Genomic DNA, 27,819 nt, shown 5'->3' on the forward strand with positions numbered 1-27,819 from the left:
TAAAATTAAATAAAACGTGATGAAAATAGAACTCGTTTCGTCGAACTATTATTGCTTATAACTTAATAAATAAGCCTCAACCAATATTTTTATATATCAATTTTTTTTTTTATTTTAGATTCTAGAATCTATTCTTAAAAAGTTTCATATGAATATATTAATATCCTGTATATATAGTTAAAAAGAAAATTATTAGTAAATGTTTGAAATTTATGGTAAAATTTCACATATAGATTATAATTGTTTATTATACTAATAATTATTTTAATAGAAATTATTAAGTTATAATTTTTATATTTTGTATAATTAACATGTTTTTTTTTAAATTTTTATTCTTATCATTAACATAAAATATACATATAATATATAAATATTTAAACTAATTCAAATAGTAAATATAACTTAAATTATACTTAAATTTTTGAGTTTATATTTTTTATTTTCATATAGTATATTATTTTCATATATATTGGAATCAAATTTAAATGAATTGATGTAAAGTAGATAATTTTAATTACAACATTCCAATTTTATTTCCATCCTATTTTTAACAGTATAAACAATATAAGTGGTTAGAAATATATAACTTTGTTTATTAAAAATATTTGTGTTTTTGTTTGGTTAAAAAATAATGTGTGCACACAGAACTATTAGATGTGATCAATGAATGCATATACTTTGTTCAATATTGCCATTTTTACAATTAATATAAAAGAATAAGTCTTATGTTAAAAAAATTATTCAAAATTAAATGGTATTGTATTTGCTGTACTATGATGCAAATTTTTACAGCATCATATTTTTAGATTGAAAATCCTAAATAAAAGCTGATTATATATTATTATCTTTGTAATTATTTATAATGATTATGATATATGATATGAAAATACTTTGTTATAAACACTAATTGATTTTTTTTAATTTTAATTTCCTCAAATTATTTTAATTGAAATTTATCTTATCCTTAACATGATAAACAAAAATATATAATCATATACCGTATGAAAAAGAAGTAATAGAATACAAATAATTTAAAAAGATGTATATATATATACATTTAGTAATAGAGAATTGTCAGTATGTGGTTAGGATTAATTATATAGGATTAATCGTCAAATTTTATTTAATTTGAAATTATAGAAGCAACTTAACAAATTGTACATTTACCTTATATTGTTTCATTAACGTTGAAATTACATACACGAAGAATATTTATATAATGATTTTGACTAAGAATTTTAACTGAATAGTAATATATTAACATTTCACAACATTGTCTTTGATAGCATTTACAATTTTATTTTCTTGATCTTTTTTTCCTATTTAAGCTCTTTATAATTTAATATCACGCAATTAATTTAATTTAATATTAAACAACCAATAAAAGAATCAATTAAATTTGTGATTTAAATTGTTTACTGCTAGAATAAAAAGTTGAATGAATTTTAGATTTCGATCGAAGAAACCGGTTGTTGCACATCGAATATCGAACTTTACGACAGTTGACTGTTGATCACGGAACATGGTTGATCGTTACGCTATATCTTTTGTTTGACTATATTTATTGACCGTGTTATTTTGCTGCGTGTTTTTTTTTTTTAAATATTTAAATTGTGTAAATCTTTTGCATTATATTTGCTAACAAGAATATGTTTATGAATATTTCGAGTCACGTAACCGCACTTTTTCATTGTGATTTTCGCGGTTGTGCTTGACGTCCTGCGTTATTCTTTGCGTTTGATTGTTTGATCGATAGTTTTGAAATTTTATTTTGGTATGTGAATCAGTATATAGAAGTAAATATTAAACAATTCAATTATTTCTTCTGTTTTCATTAAATTGTTATGTAGTCATTTAGATATTAATTTAGAATATTCATAAAAGAAATAAATAATTTTATATTAATTATTTTGTATGAATATTTTCTATATTATATAAATAATTAATATTGTTTATAATATGGCAATTTATTTAATTAAAATTATTTATATTATGTATATATCTTTAAATTAATGGTTTATGCAAATTTAAAATTTTTTATATTGAATTATATTTACTGATTCATTTTAATATCTATTTTCATAATTTGTTCCAAATTTAATGCTTGTAATGTTTACAAGGTTGAAAGTTAAATATTATTTTGTGCATATTTTATAAAATGAGGACAGAAATAAGAAAAATGAAATCAATTACTTTCTAAATAAAACTTGCTTTGTAGAAATAAATTCTTGGAAAGTATTACTTGAATAACAACTAAAAAAAATTAGAACACGCGAAAAAAGAAAATTACTAGTCGAAATTTAATATTTAAAGGAAATTATTCATTATTTTTTATATTTTTACCGATCATCGATGAAATAAAAATATAATTAACATTAAATATAAATAAATTGTTCATAATATTTTCATTAATGTATGCAGAAGAAAAAAATTTAAATAATATATATGAATACGAGTGAGTCTATCGTTACTAAATATAAGGAAAACTATTTATAAAATTGAGTAGATAGTAAATACTTATCTATAATCGATCTCTACTACATCGTTTGCTGATTATTTTCAGTCGGTAACAAATTTATTTAATTCTATTGCATGTATATATATATTTATATTATGTTGCATGTATAAAACCTAATAGAAGACAATTATCGAGTTATTATATATGTATATATTTATACTTATTAAAAAATCATATGTATGTAGCATGATATTAAATATTTTTTTTCACTAACACAAATTTTTATTAAAAATTGCCAAATTTTTATTGTAAATTTTAAATGCATGACATATAAGAATTTTTTTCAATATGCATAATTGTACATGATCGAGAAGAAAGATTAAGAAAGAAAAAAGATTAAGAAGCAAATAGATTTTCAAAAAAGGAAATAAAAACTTACGATATTAATATAATGTATTCACATGAATTTCTATATATATATGATTATTTTTCACATTTTTGAAATGATTTTTTATTGAGTTCTACGTCTCACTTTATTCTACAAAAATCTTTTAATCCATGTCTATTCATATCCTGTAATGTAAAACACAGTCCACTATCTTGAATCAAAATTGATTTCTGTATGCTTCTGACATCTACAATAGAACGAATGATACTAATGCAAATGGCGCTAAGTTTAAATATCTAGTATTATTAAATTAGATTGATAAATCCGATTGCATTTTTTTGTAAGAAATATATATTATAATAAATACTGGCAATTAATTCAAAAGTTATTTAATTAATTATATATGTAATTTTGTTTTTGACTTGTCTATGACATGATTTTTCTATGATATTTTGATTAAATTAAATATTTTTTTACTATAAACTTTTCATATTAAAAACTTTATACTTCATATATGTTTATTTTATTGGTGTTTTTAATCTTTATTGATAAAATTTCGCAATGTATGAAACAAATAAAAATCACATAGAGCAAAATCTAGTAAATATAATGGTTAGAATAAAATTTCAAACTGTAATAATTTTTAAATTTAAATATTCTTATTATATATATAATACAATTGTGCATTGCCATAATAAAAAAGAATTCTTTTTTTTAGATGTGAATAATGCTTTTAATTCAGTTAAACACAGTATTTTTTATTATCTATAGTAAGGAAAATAATAGAAATAACAAAGCATTCCTTTATAATCTCATTAAACAGAAAACAAAATCTCTTTAATCAATGAATGAATTTATTATATAATTTAATGATAATTAAAAACTTCTTTTAATATGATTATATAGTTTTTATTAAAATATATAAATAAAATATTTATAATAATACGATTATTATGGAAAATTTTTTGCATTTTGATTTCCGAAATAAATAAATAAATAAAATGAATAGATGAATAAAAATTTTTCAATACATAATATACATAAATACATTACATACATAAATATATTAGGACATATATTTATATTTATATGTTAATTTTAATTTATTTATTTATGGAATGAAAAAATTGAAACGCGAATAATTTATTTCGATATCATATATATCAAACATAAGGTCAAGATTATCATGAGCATTGATTTTATTCAGTTTTATAAAAAAATGGACAAAATAACATCAATATTGAATGTTCAACATACGTCATAGAAATTATCGATGTTAGTGATATTATACATTAAGTAGTTTAGAAATAAAATAAATATAAAATAAATATATTATGATGCAGATATCAATTTAAGTGATAGATTTAAATCTAGTAGCTCAAACAAGGTTGAAAATTTATCATTTTGTTGCATGAGCTATTGACCTAAATCTATTTCTTGAGTCGACATATATTTTAACATTTTAAATCATTCGTGTGATTTCAATCTTATATAGATTGAAGGATATCTCCATAAATGGTCTACATACAATCTCTGACGTTTTCGGATAAAAAGTATGTAATATGTTTTACAATATTGTGTATTTACAAATATCTTATGTGTTTGTAAGATTATTGTCACATGATTTGTGAAATATATTTGTTTTTTAATTTAAAAGAAAAAAGAAAAACTATTAAACGATTATCGAGTAGTAGATACTGATAAAAAGTTATTTAGAAATTTTTTTTAGAGAATTAAATATAGATAGCAGTTCTGAATTTAGAAATTTTACGAAGAGAATGTCTAAAAATATTATACAAATATTGCAAAAAGTTGAAAAATAAAAAGAAAAGATATTAACTTTTGTGCAGCAATTCTTGTTCTTAATAAAATTAATACTAAAACGCTAAGATATATATTTAGCGTTTGAAATAAAATATTTGTTTAATGCACGTTTCTTCGTTATTTGTCTGCAGATATCCTCTCTTCTTTTTCATTCCAATGAAAGACAAAATATGCGCATGAATTTATATTTTGTCTTTCCTTATCCACGGACAATGTACGCGGATTGTTTACGGATATATGTCTGCAAACAATTGTCTCTCAGTCTGGATGGAACTTAACGAGTTAACAAGCTCCATTGAAACACTAACAGCTGCAAGTCGCATTAAGGTCACGTGTCAATTACCAATTAGGAACATACATGTACGATAGATGTGTGTATTAAGACAAGAATTCCATAAATACATCATGAACTAACGAACTGCTGTATATGTCTTACATTCCATTAACATTATACATGTTTTAGCTATAAAGATCATTAGCATAATACATTCATTTGTAATTTCTAATTTACTTAATACAAACTTTATAGAAATATATGGTGAAGTAATGAAATAAACCACATTCAAACTTCTTATAAAATAGCATAATTTTATCTTTTAATTTGCTTCTATTTAACTCTTTTATACCTAAAGTCTGATAAAAAAAAAGAAGACAATAATCTTCGTTTAATATTTTTTCCATTTAAATCTTTACAAAAGTTTGTAAGATTTATTTACCTTTAACGCATGCCTGTTTATTGTTATTACCATTCACGGCAAAAAGATAAATCTTCAAAAATCCATTATTCGTATCATATTTCCAAGAGGCATTAAAGTTTTTGTTTTTTTTTCGTGTTATTTGACTTTCATTTCATTATGAGCCTATTATCGGCGTTATTAAGCAAATCTTTAGCTTTATAAATCAGGTTTTCGCTTGGCTCCAGTTTCCCAGAGCCAGAATGCTGGAAACAGAGGAAAGAGGATACTTTCATTGGGCAGATTGGCTGGTGTTCGCGTTGATGCTCGCCGTATCTGCTGCCGCAGGATTATGGCATTACAAGGGAGCACAGAAGTCGAGCACGGAAGATTATCTCTTAGGAGGAAAGAGCATGACCCTTTTACCCGTCTCCGCTTCTCTCGTTGCCAGGTATTCCATCCTTCCAATCTAATTGCCAGTATATTAAGCCGTGCACAAGTATCATTGATGTTTGCCCTATGAAGTGAAAATACTAATAATAAGAGATGTATACCCGAGAGATAAGAATTTTTTTTCTCTTTAGTTTCATATCCGGTGTGACGATTCTTGGAACACCAGCGGAGATATATAATTTTGGAACTCAATACTGGATCACCATCATTTCCATACTTTTTTCTGGTCTCGTCGTGGCTCTTGTTTACGCCCCAGTTTTCGTTGCATTGGGATTAAATTCCGTTTACGAGGTATATATCTATAACTCATATTTAATAAATATGACGTGTAATTTCTATTTTCATTATTTTTTCTTTTGCAGTACTTGGAAATAAGATTCAATCGTGGCGTAAGGATTCTCATATCGTTGATCTTTTTAATTGACGTGGTAAGTGCATGTATCTATGGTGTCGATAAAATTTTAGATTAAGAGAATTAAAAATTTCGATCGAAGAACGAAGAGAAGTAAGAAAATTTGGAAAAAAAGAATAACATTATCATCGACTTCAATTTGATGGAAATTTTGATTCGAAACAAAATTACGTCATATTACATTGCGGAAACACGAAACTTTAATTTGCTTCTCTTTGAGAATGGGCAATGGTCGATAGCGATGTTGCATTAATAATATCGTAATAAACCAATTTTAGGTCCTTTACCAATCGATCGTGGTCTACGTTCCGGCATTAGCGCTAAATCAAGGTATTATGTGCCGATATTATTTATAATAGAATATTAACCGAATACTACTAAAATCTTCCTGATTAATTACAGTGAGCGGTATCGATGTACATTTGATCGGGATCATTGTATGTCTCATATGCATGTTCTACACTGTTTTGGTAAGTTCATGCTTTTGAAAATTTATCTCGGTATGCGTTGATCGATCGTATATATATATAAAATGAAATGATTCTTCAATTGCTTTTTAAATAGCTATTTTGTTTTACATAATTTTATATAGCAGTTATGATTTTTATTTATCTTTGCACATCTCTGGAATTCGTATAAATTGAATACGCGTAGAATGTATATTTTTTTATAGAAAAATTCTGGAAGATCACGTATTTCAAGTTAAAAAATATTATTCTGGCAGCGCCAGACAAAGACATAAATTCTACGAGCTATAAAAGTTGTACATTTACAACTTCTCTGTGAATATTTTTCTGACTGTCTTTTTCTTTTTTTGATAATAGTTTCATGAAGTTTCGTGAAGTTTTATATAAATGATCCTTGTCTATAAATTTTTGGAAAATAATTAAATATTCATATTTACACATCTTGAAATATATATATTGAAAATATAAACTACTTGTAAAAATAAAAATGATTGTCATGCAATCTTGAAATTTTAAGCCAAAAATAATATCTTAGGCTGAACGACTTTCAAATAAACTTGATATAATTTTGGATTCTAAATAGCACATTTTTATTCTTTTTATTCTTAACGTTTAAAAATTTTCATCAAAATATATTGTATATAAAAATAGTGATTCATAAAATGAATCATATATTACTGTGTACTATGTTCTTTTCGATAATTCTGATTTTAATGAAGTTTGTATATATATATATACAATGAGTTTATATAAAAAATATTTTTTTTGTTTGAAAAATATCTTTGAGAAAATAAAAACTCAATTCTTTATTTCTTTTTTCTTTTGAATGAAATATCATTTATTTAGAATTTCACTTTCTTCAGTTTTCAAATATAATTTTAATAGTAAATAAAATAAAATTTTTCATATTAAAAATTGTTTTAAATTTTAATATTCTATCTAATATTCTATAATAATAAAAATTCCTAATTACATTTAAAAAATTTGAAAATGAATGAATATGTGGAAACTTGGTTGATTTCATAAAAATACTTTACATACAATTCATCATGCTCTTTTGCAAATAAATTAAATTTATTAAAATTAAAATTATCTTTTTTTTTGAAATTAACAATAATTTTACAACGACCAATTTCGTGAATTATTATATTACGACAATATAAATCGTATCACAAGAAATCACCTTGAACCTATTATTTTGAATTCATCTTCTACTGGAATCCAAGATGGCAACAACGATCCGTCAATATCAAACTCTGAGATCCTTTAATTAGACGGATTTTATTAGGACAACGTGATCGCGTTAAACGATCGTGACGAGGCGGATTCATCTCGCGAGATGTTAACAAGATGTATCGCGTACGGTGACGAGATGCGCGTAAAACAACCATGGAGGCGGAATTCGAAGGCTCGAGTCTAGGTATATATATATGCGAGCTAATTTTCCAAGGACGCCGGTTCAGCGAATTCTCTTGGGGATAACTGGAGTTCCTCGGACGGGAGGGCGCCGGTTGCTGGTAGGAAACAATTTTCGGTGGACAATGCCGCGAAGAATCTCTCACGCGGACCCGGCTACTGGAAATGTTTATGGACGGAAACTGAAAGCTCGACAATGGCCCGGCGGAAACAATGGCGCGGAGCACGTCGAGTGCTCGTTCCCCGTGCTAGCAGATCACAAAGCCAACGCCGAAGTGATTAATCGCATGCTCGCGCGCGCTTGTAATTATTCAAGCAATTTGTTGTGGCCCGCGAATTAATGAAAATTTATCGCGGCCCAGTGACTCTTTGGAAAATTGTTTATTACCGCTTTTGCCCCGTCTGCAAGCTTGTCCTTCGCTTAACGATCGCGTATACCCGAAACTGTGTGCGTGAAATGAAACTTTTTTGTCAGTCGCTCGTTCGATAATTCTTCCTCCGTGTTCTGATGGCTCTTGTGTACAAGGAAACTTTGCACAATGAGTAAAAGAGGCCACTTAAGTTTCGTTGCTCGCTATCTCCATCTCGATTTTTACAATCTTTGTTTTCGAACTAAACGTGGTTTGAGTCTGCGTTTATCGAGTATCGGTAACTTGCATACTTCGTTTCTTTTTCTTTCTTTAGTTGCGAATGCTTAAATGGGCAATATACTGTACACTGTTATTTTTTCGTTGTAAGTGTAATAATTTTTAAGTGTAATAATAGATGAGACGGAATTCGATGAAAGGATAATTAGTCACGATTGTTCGTGGCTATCATGATGGTTATGTAGATGAAAGGTGGGTTTAATTGGAGAATGTGATTACTAGGGTGGTATCAAAGCGGTAGTTTGGACAGACGCGCTTCAGGTTGGAATCATGGTCGCTGGTGTTCTCACTGTTAGTATATTGGGTACTTATCAAATTGGCGCTGCTGAGATATGGAAGAGATCTTTGGATGCTAATAGAATTGAATTCTTGAAGTAAGAAGTATTTAATTTTATACGTGTATTTAGTAAATCAGGATAAATTTTTGAGTCGATTATTTTATTTTCCTCTTTTTTTTTCTTTAGTTTTGATCCATCTCCTTATACAAGACATACAGTATGGACCGTGTTAATTGGTTCATGGCTCTATAGTACCGCTTATATATCCGTCAATCAAACTATGGTTCAACGATACAGATCATTGAAAGATTTGAAAACGTCCAAACTGTAAGTGAGTATACAATTAATTTTTGATATAAAGAAAGTTTTATATTTATAACGATATTTATAACGATAATTATATTTGTAATGATTCTGTATGTTATTTCATATTTCATTTTAGATCATTAGCGATATTTACTATCAGTATTATGTTGTTCATATCATTATGCTGTTGGTGTGGCCTGGTTCTTGTAGCCTGGTGGTCTCCACCTAAATGCGATCCTAGAGCTTCCGGTCTGATTACTGCCGATGACCAATTATTGCCCGCTTACGTAATGGAAATTGCAAAACATTTACACGGAGTGCCAGGTCTTTTTATTGCTGCAATTTTCGGAGCAGCTCTCAGGTAAATGTTATAAATTTATTTTAATCTTTTATAATATTATAATTATAATTTTTTATTAAATCGTGCTTCACTTTGCTCCAGTACTCTTTCTGTAGGTTTTAATTCGACATCAGTGGTTGTTTTAGAAGACTTCGTAAAAGGATGCTTCGGTATGAAACCAAGCGACCGATGCTCCTTTATTTTTGTAAAATGTTTGGTTGTTTTGCTTGGTTGTATAGCTATAGGATTGTTATTTTTAGTAGAAAAATTAGGAGGTGTTTTAGTTGTAAGTATCCTTTCAATTAATATTTTTATAAACTAAGAATTTCTTGCTAAAGTTTTATTTTTATATTATTTCAATATAATTTCAGATAACTGGAAGTTTAGCAGCAATAGCTGCAGGCACTTCTTTTGGAGTGTTTACATTAGGTATGTTCTTTCCATGGGTAAATTCTAAGGTAAATTATTTATGAGATATTATTTTTTCTTATGTATTCTTTTTTTACATATTTTCGTAATTTTATAGTATTTCAATAAATAATTATAAAAATTTTAATCATTTTTTTCTGTCGATTAGGGTGCATTCATGGGCGCTATCGTAGGATTCGTAATCGCCGGCTGGGCGAGTTTAGGTGCAAATTGGTCCATCGGTGCCGGTCTGCTGGTTCCTAAGAAACTTCCGGTGCTCTTTTCTCATTGCCAAGGCAATATCTCTGAAAGTTTCTTAAAGCAATTTGATCGTCCAAAGTAAGATAATCTTAGTCTTGATTATAATTATTGAATCTTTAAATTCTAAATAATTATCATTGTTGAAAGCTTTAACCAGAAATAAATTGGTCTGTTTGTTACTTTCTTTGAACACTAAATAAAAATGTCTTTTTTTTCAGCGAAGATGATGTATTTCCTCTTTATCGATTGTCATATCATTGGTTCACTGGTTTAGGCACATTAATTGTCATCATCGTAGGTAATTTCATTAGTTGGTGGACTGGTCCTACGGATGTTTCTTCTATCGATAAAAAATTGCTTTCACCAATGATTCATTCGTAAGTTGAAAATAATACATCTTTACTCAATATTTAATTATTTAACTATATACAACCTATTCCAAAATATCGTATATTTTAGATGGCTCCCCAAACCTAAAAATGAATATGTTACTGTTAATGCTGAAAATACTGGCAGAAATAATGAATTGGCAACGACAGCAAGTCTTTTATTATACGATTTGAAAAAGAAAAGGGTAATTAAACTATCTATTAAAAGTATTAAAAATATTTTTTTGAATTAATAATTTTTTCTTTTCCGTTATAGAGAAATCAACACTTTCCTAACAGCGTTATAACATAATGCAAATTTTTATGATTTATTTATAATATTTGCAAAGAGTGAAATTAAAGTTCTGTCATATCCCTGCAAATGCCGTTTTGAATAGTTCAAATTTCATATTGAAAGTAAAATTTTCGAACATTTGTGAAGTTTTACTTCTTCTTTGATCATCTTCCAGTACTTAAGTTTAAGATATTATAGATAATTTCTTATAATCTCTACATAAATTGTAGCGAAGTTTATTATTGTACATGTGTACATATATTAATATGCAATTACTAGAAATACGTATGAATTTTATATAGAGTTTTTAAAAAATATACATAAAATAAATTTTTATATTATATTTTAGTAACTGTGCATTCTATATTACTATCAAATCTTTTATCATTACAGAGATTTTGTGTGGACCCAAAGATTTTTTATTCATTAAAATTGTTCATTTTAATGACATTCTATTAAATTTATTCATTTGAAAACATTTAATAGAATATCATTATAAATATATAAAAAATATAATAGAAATAATTTTTAATGATAAAATTCATAACAACTTTTTGATTGAATGAAGATTGAATGAAATTCTTTTGCATTATAATTATAAATAATATTTACAGCATTTATGTATTATTGTACACAAATATTTTGTTAAAGAAAAATTTTAAAATATATCTCTATAATTTCCTAAAAGAAAATGAAAAAGATTTAATAAAGATGATTTTTAGTATGATCTTTTTAACTACAATTAAAACTATTAAACGACCATCCAAGACTGAATAAAATCAGTCTATAAACGTGGCAAGCTGCGTAAGAGAATCGCAGATGCGGAGAAGGCTCGGTTTTGCCGCTAGGTCCAGTTGCTCCTCACACCGAGTTCTCTAACTGAGTTTGTTCGGTTTTCAAGCTTTAGTGATTCCCGACGGTGTTCACCGTGCGGTAGGTTAGCGAAGTCGATAGAGGAAGCGAGAAGAAGGAATAGAGATAGGGACAGAGAAGACAGACCAAGGGGAGCCAAGGCCCCAGGATATTAGCCGGCTTGTTAAGGGAAAGCCAACGCCATCAAACGTCCTTATTAAGGCCACGCAAATAGCTGCTACGCTTCTCCGCGCTTATCTCTTGACTCTGTTTCCTTCAAATTCAATTTTCGCCTCGTCGAAATATGCCTGGTCAAAAAGCATTATCCAGTTCGATTTGATCACACATGTTTTTTTGACATTTTGAGGAGACGTTTATTTGGATAAAATGATTCGAAATCGATTCATTGAAAAAAGAAGTTCATCAATATATATTTTAGTGAGAATATCTGATGTGATGAAACGAAATGGGGTTTTTTGACAAAAATAAAATAAAACTTCAAGCATGAATTAGTTTGCATTATTTTATAAATTATTAAAAATACGAATGAATGAGAAATTGAAAGTATAATTTTTTATTTGTGATTCTAATTTTTTTACTTTAAATATTTTGTATAATATTTTTATTGTTGCATTCTTTTTGCTTTATAATTTTCATAAATTGTTATAGATTTTTGTTAGATTTTTCTTTCTATTTTCTATTTTCATTTTTTTTTTTTTTCAGAATAAAAGAGCCTAACAAATTATTAAAGATGTAATGTATAATTAAATAATACAATTAAAAATATATTTTACGTTCCTGTGATACTAAATATAAATGTTAATAAAAAATAAACGATTTATTATAGATTTTAGATTATACTTTACATTATACAATAAAAATGCAAATTCGAATATGCTCTTCTTTTGCATCTAAAATTATATTTTTGATTAATAATATTTATCATTAAATAGATTAGTTAGTTACCATTTTTTGATATTTTATACAAATCAGAACCAAATTTGAAAAATTCTAATTCAAAAATTAAAATGAAGATTTATCAACTGATTAACTATTGTGTAAAAATATAATACTTTTTTCAATTATTGTTTTTCTTAAAGCAATAATTCTACAAGCAATTTTCTTTTACTCTCCTTAAAGTTATTTACAAATGTTGCCATTTTCTTTCCACAAATTCAATTCTTTTCCAAACGGGATAATATAAAAAAACGCCTAATTCTTTCTGTCGAATCTTAACGATCCCGAATGTGTTCTTTTTCTAATAGTATCGAAGTGGAGATGCGCGTTGAATGGAAACGTAGCACGTGAATCTCGCACAGTGCATGCGAAGGTTTCATTAAGAGGAGCGCGCGCGCGACACGTAGCGTCGAAAAGAAAATTGCGAGTTGCGGGCCGCGTGCGGGCTTTATTAAGCGCGCTTCATGCGCGATTTGCATTCGTCTGGGTTGCTGATAGATTTGAAATTCCCACGTAGAACGTGCCACGGTTATATAGAGGTCGAGAATTCGAATCGGGACGAATAGCCTAGTAGAACGTACGTACCTATGTAACACGTGATTGTGTCGACTGTGTGAAACAGGTTGAACGGAGATCGACAATAAAGATAAGAGGCGTTGGAAAAGGAAAGACGATCGCTAGTGGTGAAAGGATAGAGAGAATGGAGATGACGGAGAGAGAAACGAAGCGGTATCGGTATAATCGTGAAAATCAAACGAATGAGAGAGGTGATAATGATGAAGTGATGATACAAATCAAAGATGTTTTTTTAAAAGAAACGATTATGGAATATTAAGATAATTTTAAAAGTCCAATTTTGATAAATAATTTTAAATTATAATTACGATGCTAAATTATACATAGGAAAAACAATGATAAGAAAAATATATACATTCCTTCGACTCAATATATTAATAATTCATTACTTTTTTCTTCAAAAAACATTTGAAAAATTTTAAAATAAAATTATACAATTAACATTTTTACTGATAAAATATACTTCGAAAAAAAAGGAAAAAGATTAAAAATCTACTTGAAAAAAAGTAAATATCATTATCTTTTCATTCAAATTAGATTTTTAAACGTTACTTGTTAAGAAAACCGAATTAAATGAGATACATGATTAAATATTACGAAAAGGAAATAGATACATTAGGATTAAATAAGCGAAAAGAATCGTGAAAAACGAGAATGTCTCTACGGTGAGTGTTGAATGGAGGGAGCGAGATAAAGAATTTTAAATGAGAGGTAAAACATTCGATTCGTGAGGCGAGATAGGAAACAGGTGAAGCCGTGGCCGTGTATTTATATGGACCTAGCTATCGCATTAGGAAGGGTATATAGCGAATAAAATAGAAGATTACGGTGTGTGCGGTGAAAGAGGCAGTCGAAAATTAGAAAAGGATGTGCGCCGTGCAGAAGAAACGTGCGGCAAGAAATACAACTCGAATTCGAAACGAGGACGGAGTTTTCGCGGAAGAGGAGGGAAAATCGGAATGCGAAGTCGGTGGAAACGAGACACGAAGCGGGAGCAACGAAGATGCGAAGTTTCGAAGGGGATGAACGAGGCGCAGGGGTGCCGGGAGGTGGTGGTGAATAAGGGTTGAAACGAGCGAGATACAGAGGCCGGGTTGGTGGATAGAGATGGATAGAGAGAGGTCGTGGCGGTTTGAATGGGGCTAGTTTGAGATAGTTAGCGGGCCTTCAGAGGCACAATCGGCCGCGATTGGCGGGCCTACAATCACACGTCGCATTATATGTCCATCAGCACAGCGGATCTTGCAAATACGTTAGCGCGTGAGCCAACGAGTTACCGTCCGCAAAAATCTTCAATTCAAACCGTCGCAGATGCGGATACGGGTCTCTCTGTGGTCGAACACGGAGGATCCTTAGACACGTTGCAATTTAGTCGAGTTGTCTCCATTTTGGACGTGACTTTCTGCAAAAAAATATATAGCCAGTGAAGAGTTGTTTGCAGCAATAAGAAGACAATTTTTATATATTTTTTCGTTATATACTTTATCTTAGTAACTTGTTATCTTCCTATTAATTCCGAATTATAATAGTCTTGTAATATTCGATATAGAGAAACAACAGGTACCTAAAAATATGAAATCATTATTATTAAAAGATACAAAATATAGAAATATATTATTAGAAATTACATGATACATTTGAAATGTAATTTTATGTGATTTTATAATTAAACAATTGATATCAGATGGTACAAAAATGGAATATAAAGATGATTTCAACTTCATATTTATACTTGTATTCCATTACACTATTAGAATATTATTACTTTTAAATACATTATCTGTTATGATAATTATGATAAATTTATTTGTTCTTAGAATTTATAGAAAAGAAGATAGTTTTAATATTTAAATTTATATTTATTACAAGAGAAAGAAAAATTTCATATTTATGAAAATTATTATCGAAAATTTTTGATAATCTTTAAATTATTATGTTTATTTAAGTCTGAAGCTTCTATTGGAAGGAAAGGCAAATAGTGAGCGATATTAAGTGAAGCACATCTGGTAGGCAATACACGATTAGGCGCAGAAGCATCACAGCAAATATTGTCTTTCCTAATCTGTCGTTAGAGACGTACTATCTTAGAATTACCATGGGATAGAATCGAATTCTTAGACAGTTAATTGGGTCCTGGCTAGGGATTTCGCGCGAAGATTCTCCGAATGCAAAGACAAACGAGAATGGTCATAACCCTTAGTCTTGTTTACCCAAGGGTAGAGTTACATTCAAAGGATGTACTCCGGAACTGTTATCCGATGATAAACGGGCCAGCTACGCCTTCTATTAAAGCCTTTCCCAAATAATTTATATAATCTCGTATAATTTCCAATATTTGACATGTATATGTATTATACATATTTAACAATACAGATTATATATATTTATTTCATGTTTTTCATAGAAAAATATTCTTTATATAATTTTTTATGAGTATTAAGTTGTTCAAATTGATAGAAAAATATTTTCCACTCACCATTAAAGAATTCATGATTAATCATATGATTCACCACAACTTGATGATAAAATTACAGATATATACTTATAATATTTCTGTAATAATTCTGTAATTTCGTTAAAGAAAATTTAATTTCAAATGAAAATTTACAAAGATTACTTTTGAAATCCTCAATTTTTGAAATATATTAAATTATACATTATTATTATTATCTCATTAAATTGTTCAGATTTGTAGAAAAATATAATTCTTCAATATTTTCAATATTTTATTTTAAATATTAAAAATCTTTAATTGCTTTTCAATTTTTCCAGAAAGAAAAGAAATAATGTAATTAAAAAACATTTTTATGAATATAATATTATTTCAGACGTGTATGTGTATTAGATAAGTGAATATTGAGAATTTCTCCAGAGATTTTCAATATAAATAGGTATGATTATTCGAAACCTCAAATCAAACGTACCTGGAGGAACAGCAGCAGACTGAGGGAATAACTAATTTATCAATTCTTCGCTTCGGTTGGCTTCGATACCTATGGCTATATTTGCGAACTCGTGTAAATAGACCTCCGAACTCTCAGAGTATGTTGTCGCATCGTCATCGTTGTATTTGGATACGGAAAATCTCCAGAAAGCTCAGACTTCCAATGTTAACCCATGGAATTAAGTATTCTTGTATTTATTCACTAAAATTTTTTGCAACGTGTTAATTTACACTATAAATCATATTTTAGAAAAGAAAAAATGTGAGAATATAAAAAATTCAATTTAAAAGAAAGAAAGAAGAAAAAAAAAGAATCATCATCAACGATCAAATCATTAAAGAGAAAAAGAATGAACAGTTAGATTGAATCATTATTATTATTATTATTTTGTATGTGCATGGATTTAAATTTTCACGTTTTTGATAGAGGATATTTTTAATGCTTGAAAAAAACAGGGTTTTAAGGAAAACCACTCGAGACATAAAAAGTACAAAAACAAGCGTGCACGGTTTAATGCGGAACGAGAGACGGAAAATCGGTTTATCCCAAAAAATGGACAGAGCAATAATGACGCCAATTAATGTAGATCGAGTAGTGCCGTCATGGATTGTGGCGAGCTCGTGTTCCGAAATGTTGTACACGATACACGAGATCGTTAGAATAAAAATTTCGCGCGCAAACGTGACGTATTAGCCGGGCGAGCAAGTCATAAAGGCGCATAATTACCAGTAGAACGTTCGATAAATTGTAACGAAGATAGAGTGATACACTCGTGAAAGGAGCGTGTTTAAAGGGAGCCGTTTCGCTAATTGAAGAAAATTGCACACACGAAAAGGCTTTTAATTAAATTGAACGATTCAGCGAACGAGTTGTATTTATCTACCGTTTTATCGAAATTAAAAAGAATCGGTATTGTCGGGAGAGCCTATTAACAATCGTCAATGCGCTTGCTACTTTTTCAATAGCGTGTCAAATGAATCAACTAAATACCTTTGTTTCATTATTTTAAAGAAATTATTTTGAGTTGTTGTTTTTCACAATTATTCGTGATAATTCTTTTATTACATTTCATTTACAGTTCCAGTTTTTCTTGTTCCTTTGCAAAAAAAAATATGTGAAAGAAATTTTTATTTACGACTTTAAATAAGAGCAAAAAACGTATATACATACTTTACCGCATAGAATACGTATGAATTTTAAAAGGTCTGGATGCTCAATTTAATATTTTTCAACACGTAACGTGAACAGTGTTGAACGTGACTATTATTAATAGAGGTAGGAAAAAATCCAATCAAATCGAGTGCGGTTGTAGCGGCGATTTTATCGTTCGTCAAGATGAAATTTATAACAGCCGTTGCGCTTAATTTGTTTCGATCAAATAGCGTTCGAAATTTTTTTCCATATTCAATTGTTCCATTTTTGGTGTGATCTTTTAATAAGTTTTAACACAATTGTATTTATACATATTTTATATTAATATATATATATATGTATAGTATACCTATATTATATATATCCTGTTCAAATTAGTTAACGATGACTGATACCAATCGAACAATAATATCCAATAATGGTGGAATGAAGTTTCCAATAACATACGCGAAATTATCCGTTAATCATTAACAACGTGAAGTTATCTGCTAACCATGAATAGCAAGTTAACGACATCTAGACTTCTATTCATTTCATGCCGTGACGTCATAGCGCAAAGAACAACTGCGCAACTAAAATAGGCGCTAAGTGTGTAAATGTATTTATCCATATCATGCGAATTATTTTGTTTCTTATTATAGTTTTAGTGTAATTCTTTTAATTAAATCTTGTAAATGTATTAAACTGTATAAGTGTAAGTGTGTAAGTGAAGTGTAAGATGTAGAATATGAATGCAGAAGCAGAAGTTTGCATGATTGGCAAATTTAATGACGAAGGATTCTGTACTTTAGGTAAGTAATAATATTATAATCTTCCATCTTTGTTTAAAATAAAACATATAATTATATTTAAACGCATTGATTAATAAATATTAATAAACAAATTGAATCTTTTTGGTAAATACATATATAAATCATGTATAAATTAATTTTGTTATTGTGTAATTTTCTTTATCAGAATAAAAATGCATATATAATGCGATATATAGATATATTATATATATATGAAATTAGATATGAATTACATAGAGGGCGCTTTATTCAAATAATTAGACTAAATTTAAATGATATTATTTTAAACGTAACACCAATCAAAAAAAATAAATTGGTAATAATAATTCTTTACATTGGTGCAAAACATATATAATCATGTAAAAACAGATCATTTCAAAAAAGTACGCATCGTGTAATTGAAAAAGCAGATAATCATCGATTCTACAATTGTTTCATTTTCTCTATTCGGTGCATTTTTTCTTTTTTTTTTTTTTTTTTAAACATAAAGCTGTTAACGTTTATTTATCGGTTAAACATTAATTCGTCCTAGCGACAGATTTGACATTTCCATCTTGTAAACGATCGTTTTTATTGGTCGTATATATTGCCAATTTCAGGGTTAATTTATATATGATTTTGATTTGAAACGTCCATTGTAAACAACCACAGAGGTAATTAGAACGGTTATACGATTGAAAACGCATGTTTTGTTGATATTTAATTTACGCTAGATCGATCAAACGAACGCGTTATATCGATGCATTTTGACTTTATGTGGCAAGCGAAAAGGAAAGGCTTCGAAATTGTATTAAATATAGAGTTTTCATTTTCAAGACAATTGATAAATTGATTATTTTATCGATTACTTTTTTAATTCATTTCTTTTAAATTATGATCAAGATATTTGTATCGATTACAATAAAGTTTTTATCGTTACTTCGTTTCCATTGTATTCAAAATATAATTTAATACTTTATTTTATTGATAAAAATTAAGCGAAATTTTAAAGTAACTTTAAATAATAAAGAAAATAAATAATGAAAATTTATGAAATGGCTCGATTCGACCAAATACAAATAGTTCGAAATAAATCTCGAGGAAAGATGAAAAACCAGTTATTGCGTTTCAATTATTTTGTTCTTTTGCCAAATACCATGCTTTAAATTATTGTGTTCCATATATTGTTTTTTTATAAAATAAAGTTAGTTATTTTTTGCAAGATATACAATAATTACGCGTGTCATAAAATTTTTTTTTATTTATTATGCGACACAATAATAAAAATAAATATAAAATTTAATTAGTAGACCGTTTTAATTACTAAATTGTTAAAAAAAAATAAATGTATTATTTTTATTATTCGTATTATAGTAGAACATCGATTATCTGAATTTTGATTATCTAATGACTGATAATAAATTTAAAATAGCATATCTAAAAATATTTACATTATGGGAAATATGTTCTGAGATAGTATCTAAAATCAATTACTTTTTTATAATACATTTCTTTTTTAATAATAAATATTCATATTTGAAAATTGCTTAATTTTTAATTAATTTTCATAATTCATAAATTTGTTCTTCCTGTTTTTTATTTAATAGAAAGCAAATATATCTTATTTCTTAAATTTTCTAACAAAGTTTACAAACAAATCAAATCATCATAAAGAATCATAAAGAAATATTGTTAGAAATTAAAAGTAAACATTTTAATCAGAATAATAGTTAAACTTTATTTTAAAAATTGATTATTTTAAATTTATCATCACGAAGAAATAATTTAAAAATATCTTATTTACAGAGTTCTTTTTTTCTAAATTCTTATTTTTTCTTTTGTACGTATAAAAAATTCAAACACGATTAATAAGCAATATTTATTAATTCATAGACACGATAAAAATAATCCTTCCTCGAAAAACGCTTCATTTCTTCCTTCATTGAATCGTATCTCTCTATTGATACGCGTATTTCAACACGATTTCGTAGCTGCAACGTTATTATATCCTACGCGTATCCTACTCTTCCAACTTTCACATTTTCATTACACGTAATCCCCTCGTCGATCGCCTCGTCGATGTACCTTAGCCAGGGCAATTAATCACAATAACGTGATAATTACTTAAGTGCAAGTGTCGCAACAAACAGTGTTGGCAAAGAGAGAAGCGAACAAAAGGCAGTCAGTGCGAAAAGGCGCGGCCACATGATTTCACGGTAATTTTTTAAACCACGAGTCACGAGTCCTACGGGACTCGAGGGTGCATTCGAGGTTTCCGTCTGCATATCGAGATTGCGCTTTCTTCTATCGAGGATCCGCCAATCTCGCCGCGAGTTTCAATGAAGGCCCATCGGGACCCCGCGTCGTGTCGGACATAATAGACGAGCGAATATTTTTCTGCTGAAAAACGTGGATTGCCCCGTGTGTTCCCTTGTCAACGAGAAACATTCATCTTTTCCTCTCCTCTCGCGATCTCAAATAAAGATAACGGCGAAAATATTGCAATTTATCGTATGAATTTTTCCGATTGATCGTCTTGCTGTTTTTCAAGGATTTTTTTTTTTTTTTTTTTGCGAAATGGCACATTTAGCTTAGAGACGCGAGGGAATATTCGCAAATGGAGATTTGAAATTTGCGCATGGAATTGAAAATTGGAGCATGGAATTCGGGGAGAGGAATTTTTTTGTTAAATTTATTTCGAATAATAGGAATAAAAATGTATAGCATGTTGGGTTTGTTCGTATATATATATATGTATATGCTATATTATTTTCTGAATTATTTGAAAATACGAAAAAAATGTTTCATATGGAAGTTGTTTGACTTCATGCGGGAAACTTAACATGATATTTCGATTTTTTTTTTTTTTCTCTATATATATTGATGTTTGAAGAGGCTTGAATGCCAATGTAAGTTTTTTTTTTTTTTTTAAAATGGAACTACGTGTTTTTTAATATTGCCAGTTTTGTTACGCTTTTTGAAGAGGAATTCGACGATTATTTTTGATCAATAATGTATCGAATATTTTTATAAATATTGGTAGCAAGCGTCAACTTCGGTATTCGATTGTTTACTCTTTTGCGGATTTTAAAGAAGAACTTTACCGAAGTTGAAGCTTGTATCAATATTTTATAAAAAATAGTCGATATATTATTGATAAAAAAATGATATATATGCATGCATCGTTGTATTTATCTTGAAAAGCATAATAAATAACTATGAATATATAGTTTCGTTTAAAACATTGGCATTCAAATCTCTTTAAATAATAAAAAAAAAAAAATTGTAATATTTTCAATAATTTTCGAAATAATAATTTGTAGAAAATTCTTAAGCGATTCCATATTTTTATAGCCGAAAATTACAATTTAATCAATTATTTAGGATTACAAATTAATTTGATTTCGAGAAAATTTAAGATAATATTAATAATAATAATAATAATTTACATTAATTGGGAAGAAAACCATTGCTAAATTGAATACAAGAAAGAATATACATAAGAAATAATATTATAAAAAAAAAATTACGTATTAATTTTTAAATTGCATTTTACACTTTTAACATGATTTTTAAAAGAGAATTTACAAAAGAAATTAAATAAATGTGCGATATAATTGGCTTGGTTAGAAATAGAATTTCTGCAAAATTTTATAATAAAATCAATTATATTTAGATATAAAATAAAGGAAAATTTCAAAAAATCCTAACATTAAATTCAATGAATTTCAAAACATTCGAATAATCAATCTAAATTAATATTTAACACTTCATCAGATACGAATCTATATCGTTCAAACCGTCATGAAAATCTTTTTTTAGAAAAGATCTTTCAATCTTTCGAAAAGAAAGATGGAACATAACTCATACTATATTTTTCCCATAAAAATCAATGTAATTTTCATATTAAAAATTAATATTATTCTTTATTCTTTTCTTTATTCTTTTATAACATTCTCAACGATATATCCAACAATGAAAACATCTTACACAATCTTACACGAAGAAAGAAAAAAGAAATACATTTTTTTCTTTTCATTCCCATCCATCCATTTGCCCTAATCGAAGCAGCAGCAACAACAGCTTCGCCCCTATCCCCACAATCGGTATCGATTGATAGCACAATTATCCACGTGGTGGCCGATAAAACGAGCGTGATACATCGTTCCAAGGATCAAACGGCATCCTTGTGCACGAGCAGTGTCTAGTTAGGGTCCGCTTTGTTAGAAAGCAATGAGACTCCTCTCGACTCCGTCGACACGATGGTCGTGGTGATGGTGGTGGTGGCGGTGGTGGTGGTCGTGGTCTTGGTCGTGGTCGGTAATATTTCACGGTAACGGTATTTAGCGGAACCGTCGCGACTGTCATCCGCGATGAAACGGTGGAGGCAGGGAAGACATTAAGCGTAATGAATTACCAGCCGGGAGGAGTAATGTGTCTTAATTACGGGCCCGCGGCACAATAATTATGTAATTAGGCATTGTTTGCCGACCAGCCCCTAATCACAATCCCGATGTCGTAGCCACGTCACGGCTCGAGGTGCTGCATCGCGTTATCGACCTGCTCCATTTCAACGTCCTTCGTCTAGACGCCCGCCTCCTGTGTGACCGGCTTTGTGCCCCTGACTTGTTTATTTAAACCTAAGAAATTTATATCTCTTGGTCTATAAGATTTGTGATGTCCTTTTCTTAATCTTTATCGTTATATATATGTTAATCTTTTCTAAAGGATATTGATACATGTACGTTTTTTTTTAAATTAAAATTATTCTAAATGAAAAAAAAAGAAAGGAAAAAACTCGAAGCACCGATAATATTTTCTACTTCAACTTGACAAGCTTTGAAAGTATTGTTACCTTTGATACTTTATAGTATCCATGAATAGATTAGGTAGAAGTAAATAAGTATTGTATAATTAAGAAAGTTTTGTTGTTTTTCTTTGTGAGGAGAAGGAAAGGTGGATGGGAAATTTATATTTGTTAAAATAAAGTCATTTAATAAAAACGTAACGAGCAGATCATTAGATATACAGAATAAACTAATTAAAAGAAATGCGACAACGTGCATGGAGCAGCAGTTAATTAACCAACCCGCGGTTTAGTTAAGTAGATAACCAGTTTTCTCAGGCAACTGATTGAGTCAACAACATCGCAACCGCAATCTGTTTGTTATTTTTCTTTTTTTTATGATACTTACTCTATTTAACAAGATAAGAAATTTTATGAGACTGTATATACAATAATGTATATACTGTAGTATACATTTCAATTGTTTATAATTTGATAATAATCTTTAACATATACATTTGTTTTGATCTTTAGATACTGTATATACAATAATGTATATGCTATAGTATACATTTTAATTATTTATAACTTGACAATAATCTTTAACATGTATATTTGTTTTGATCTTTAGATATTGTATATACAATAATGTATATGTAATATAGTATACATTTCAATTATTTATAACTTGACAATAACCTTTAACATGTATATTTGTTTTGATCTTTAGATACTATATATACAATAATGTATATGCTATAGTATACATTTCAATTATTTATAACTTGACAATAATCTTTAACATGTATATTTGTTTTGAGCTTTAGAATTGATCCATCAATATGTGTGCTACAAATATAATGTATAATTCCAAAAATATTAAATATACTTTGCTATTAGATATAAGAAAAAAAGATAGAGTTTTTATTTAAAATATAATTTCTATCAGAATTTGATATTTTCTTTTCTATAATAAAGATAGGTAATAAAATACATGATTTTAATATATGATGAAGAATTATTAAACTATTCCTGTATACTATTCCTATATACTATAGTATACATTTCAATTGTTTGACAATAACCTTTAACATATATATTTGTTTTGATCTTTAGATATTGTATATATAATAATATACAGTATATATTGTAGTATACATTTCAATTAATAACTTGACAATAATCTTTAACATATATATTTGTTTTGACCTTTAAAATTGATCTATCAATATGTATGTTACAATATATATAATTCCAAAAATATTAAACATACTTTCCTATTAGGTATAAGAAAGAAGGATAGAATTTTAATTTCTATCAGAATTTGATATTTTCTTTTATAATAGAAATAAGTAATAAAATACATGATTTTAATATATGATGAAGAATTATTAAACTACTCTTGTATATATTATAGTATACATTTCAATTGTTTGACAATAATCTTTAATATATATATATTTGTTTTGATCTTTAGAATTGATCCATCAATATGTGTGCTACAAGTATAATGTATAATTCCAAAAATATTAAATATACTTTCCTATTAGGTATAAGAAAGAAGGATAGAATTTTAATTTCTATCAGAATTTGATATTTTCTTTTATAATAGAGATAGGTAATAAAATATATTCCTATAGATATATTTTTTATTTTTGTCATATTATTATAGTTAGTATAGCAATACAAATAGAAAAAAATATTGAATTTTAATACTCAGTAATGAATAAAGATGTACAAAATTGAAAGGGAATATGAATAAGAATCAAATCTCTTTTAGATTCATGTGATATATATATTAATTATATATAATTAAATCTATTCCTTTCTTTTCCACCCACGCTTGTCAGAACTGTGTTCACTATAGTTAGAAACGATTATGTCGAGTTCAGCTGTTCTTTCCCCTTCGTCAACAATGCCTTCAGATTCAGTTAGTTGTCTGCACGAGTCATTTTAGGCTCGGCGTACTATCCAAGGTTTAAACAGCTATGGTTCTTTGTTTCATTTTCATAATCGATTAGAATTATTTTCTATAATATGAATTTATAATAGATAAATGTATTTTTAGTATCAGATTTTAAGTGTTAGATTTTTCCAAAATTTTTCTTGTTTTTTCTATTAAATTTTCTGTATTTTTTTCTAAAAATTTTATGATTTCACTTTTCCAGAATAAAAATGGATATTAAAGTTTTATTTTCTTTAAATTTCCATTATTTTTTTCAAAATAATTTTGATTTATTTAAAAAATACGTGACTTTTAATTCAAAGAATCAATTTTTTTTCATATGTCACCTGAATATTCCATTAAATAACAAAAATTTCATCTAAAAATTCTATTTACATTTACATAATAAAATTATTACAAGTTTTTTAAATATTTTTCTTTACTTTTTAACTGTTTACATGTCATTCATTCATATTATAGTTTTTATATAAAATTAATTTTTATTTAAGATAATGATCAAAAAGAAAAAATATTTCTTATAAATAATGTAAAAATTAAGACAATCCATTTTACATCCATTAATATTGTAAAATTGTAAAATTTTAAAAGTCTACAATTTAATTCACTTATAATTTGTTGATTTTCCTATATCATCAATATCATAAATTTTGCGCAAAGATCTGATATTTAATGACGAAATACACAATTCTCTCGAGTGAAACTAAACATTTCAAAAATTTAACCAATATTATCATTAATCAAATTTCGCAAAAATTGTGGAACAGAACCGAATATCGCCAAAGATTGATAAAAAAATTTTCAAAAAATCATTATTAAAACCGAATACGAAAAAAACTTTTGAAAATAATCCTCGATCTCGAATTCGATCGAAATTCTTCCAAATTCATTGACTCCTCCGCCGCCGGCGTCCATTGGCACTTCCGGCGCGCGAGAGCCAGGGTGATCAGGATGCATTAATATTTATGCGCGAAATCAAATCCGTAAGCCGTGGGGTCCCGACCTGGTGGAAACGTAAGCAGAGGAATCGAGTCACCTAAAACGCAAGACAAACACTATGGTATGTCATGGGCTTCGCAGATTTCCTCCAGGTATTTGGGATATCTTCTCTCTCTCTCTCTGTCGTCGTCGTCGTCATCGTTCTCCAGAGCGCAAACCGTTCCATTCCAAAATTTACATCGTTCGCTGCTTCCCTAGCCTAGGTGTCGCACGAGGATTTAGATCCGACCGGATTAAGGCTTCGGCTTTGTATCGAGTTGTGCGTAAGACGCGCGTAAAATACTATGTTTGCCTACCCGTGAAATAACATCGGTACGGCTATGATAGCCGTTTACCAGCCCCGATCTTCAAATAGGTGGGAATGAACCGATCTGGAGGAATAACGATGTACGATATATGTGCGAGATGAAGTATTTAAGTAAAATTTCTAAAAGTAAAATATATTGTTAGCTGTGTAACTTTCATGATTAATTAATTGCAATTTTATTTTAAATTCAATCTTTTTATCTATTATTGGCTAAATAAAAGAATATTATGAATCAACGGTATCAACAATGATCTTAAAAGTTAGCGTTGAATTTTTTCTTTATTTCTTAGATTTATTTGATCTCCTCTTCAAAAATTCAGTTGAAAATTTTTCAATTTTTCTATTAATGCGAGAAACAAAATTAATTCATATTTTGAACACATTGGAAAGCATATAGAAATAAACAGATTTATTTATTTATTTTAACAACAGCTTGGAAACTGACGAGATTGCTATCCGTTTTAACGAATTGAAAAATAATCTCAGTATTTCTTCGAGACTGTTCGAGTCAATTTTGATCAAGTAAATATATTAGAAGAATTGGAAAAAAATCCATTATTTTTTACGTATAATTCAAAATTTCATAATTCAATAAATTAAAAAAAAAAATGGATGAACTATCCTAATTAAAAATTTTTTCAGAAAGTTTAGTACACTTCCGGTATCCTTGATACTTGCGTAACACCGAGAAGGGAAATCATCGTGACCCATCGTGTTAATCGTGGAAAAGGGAAAGATTCCATAAACAGAATGGACCGGAACGTTCCGTTTTCTAATTTATTTCCTTATCTCATTTGGTATAAAGCGAGGCCTACACGCTCAATTATTCCTCGTGGAATAACCGCGTAAACTGGTTTTCAGAGTTAAGGCTACAGGAGAGGCAGCCTGTACAAACCAGTTTGTGCAGTTCAGTACGCACGGGCAACACGGCGTATTTAGACGGTTCTACATGCTCGGCCTAATCCGTACAAACCAGTTTGCGTTAAATACGCGCGAGCAACAAGCTCCAAATTCTTGATTATGTTTTCCAACAATGCCACTGTACTTTTGATATATCGTACAAAGTTTAATAAATAGCATTCAGGAAGACGTTATTATTGTATCCTTGACAGAGAGAAGAAGTGTCAATCTAGTATTTTTCCAAAAAGCGACGAGTTAAATTCGGGGGTTGCAAATTCAATTTGTAAACAATTGGATTCTTTCTTTAATTCTCTAGTTTTTGTTATTAGAAATTTGGAAGAACAGAAATTATTTGAATTTTTTTAATATATATTTAAATGTTTTTAAATTAATTTTTATAAATATTGATATTAATAGTTTTTGATTATGGAAATATGGAAGTTTTATTATTCTTTGGAAACGTAAATTAAATTATTTTTGTTAATATTGCGGATTTTTACATATTTAGAAAAAGAGAAATTTAAGAACGTATATAATAAAATAAATTATATAAAATATTTATTAATAGAATGAATTAAATCTTTATTTAATTTGTTATATATTATAATTAATGATTT

At 28.1% G+C, this 27,819-nt stretch overlaps 1 protein-coding gene and 3 long non-coding RNA genes across 9 annotated transcripts; 1 reads left to right on the forward strand and 3 right to left on the reverse strand.

The window, feature by feature from the left end:
* The first annotated feature begins 549 nt into the window (after positions 1-549).
* Positions 550-11,044, forward strand: LOC725617 (sodium-coupled monocarboxylate transporter 1). Of its 5 annotated transcripts, XM_006561195.3 has the most exons (16): positions 550-1,774; positions 2,564-2,566; positions 5,593-5,795; positions 5,929-6,088; positions 6,160-6,225; positions 6,488-6,539; positions 6,612-6,679; positions 8,962-9,113; positions 9,204-9,344; positions 9,460-9,684; positions 9,766-9,949; positions 10,035-10,121; positions 10,241-10,410; positions 10,551-10,709; positions 10,792-10,906; positions 10,978-11,044. In XM_006561195.3, exons 3-16 carry the CDS (start codon positions 5,608-5,610, stop codon positions 11,011-11,013), a joined length of 1,803 nt encoding a protein of 600 aa, XP_006561258.1. In that variant the 5' UTR covers positions 550-1,774; positions 2,564-2,566; positions 5,593-5,607; the 3' UTR covers positions 11,014-11,044. The 5 variants fall into 5 exon arrangements, with proteins under 5 accessions (XP_006561258.1, XP_006561257.1, XP_016771057.1 ...); XM_006561194.3 differs by lacking the exon at positions 2,564-2,566 and having other exon boundaries at positions 5,575-5,795; XM_016915568.2 differs by lacking the exon at positions 2,564-2,566.
* LOC102655041 lies at positions 2,421-3,283 on the reverse strand. The gene is made up of 2 exons (XR_409021.3): positions 2,898-3,283; positions 2,421-2,631 (listed from the first exon to the last, which is right to left on the reverse strand). It is a non-coding gene; the product is annotated as an uncharacterized LOC102655041 (long non-coding RNA).
* A 2,797-nt stretch (positions 11,045-13,841) lies between the features above and the next one.
* On the reverse strand, positions 13,842-16,523 carry LOC100576513. Of its 2 annotated transcripts, none has more exons than XR_003305881.1 (4): positions 16,305-16,523; positions 15,857-15,944; positions 14,876-14,944; positions 13,842-14,782 (listed from the first exon to the last, which is right to left on the reverse strand). It is a non-coding gene; the product is annotated as an uncharacterized LOC100576513 (long non-coding RNA). The 2 variants fall into 2 exon arrangements; XR_003305880.1 differs by having other exon boundaries at positions 14,862-14,944.
* Positions 16,524-16,775: 252 nt separating this feature from the next.
* LOC113219154 lies at positions 16,776-17,923 on the reverse strand. Its single transcript, XR_003305860.1, has 3 exons — positions 17,827-17,923; positions 17,496-17,754; positions 16,776-17,421 (listed from the first exon to the last, which is right to left on the reverse strand). It is a non-coding gene; the product is annotated as an uncharacterized LOC113219154 (long non-coding RNA).
* Between the last annotated feature and the right edge of the window lie 9,896 nt (positions 17,924-27,819).

The sequence above is a fragment of the Apis mellifera genome, linkage group LG12 (assembly GCF_003254395.2).
Source record: "Apis mellifera strain DH4 linkage group LG12, Amel_HAv3.1, whole genome shotgun sequence".
Lineage (NCBI taxonomy): Eukaryota > Metazoa > Arthropoda > Insecta > Hymenoptera > Apidae > Apis > Apis mellifera.

Excerpts from the sequence above, each read along its gene's own strand:
- LOC725617 (XM_026444200.1), top strand. Across the intron at positions 9,950-10,034 it reads AATTAGGAGGTGTTTTAGTT|ATAACTGGAAGTTTAGCAGC; the intron begins GTAAGTATCCTT and ends ATATAATTTCAG. Across the intron at positions 10,122-10,240 it reads TTCCATGGGTAAATTCTAAG|GGTGCATTCATGGGCGCTAT; the intron begins GTAAATTATTTA and ends TCTGTCGATTAG.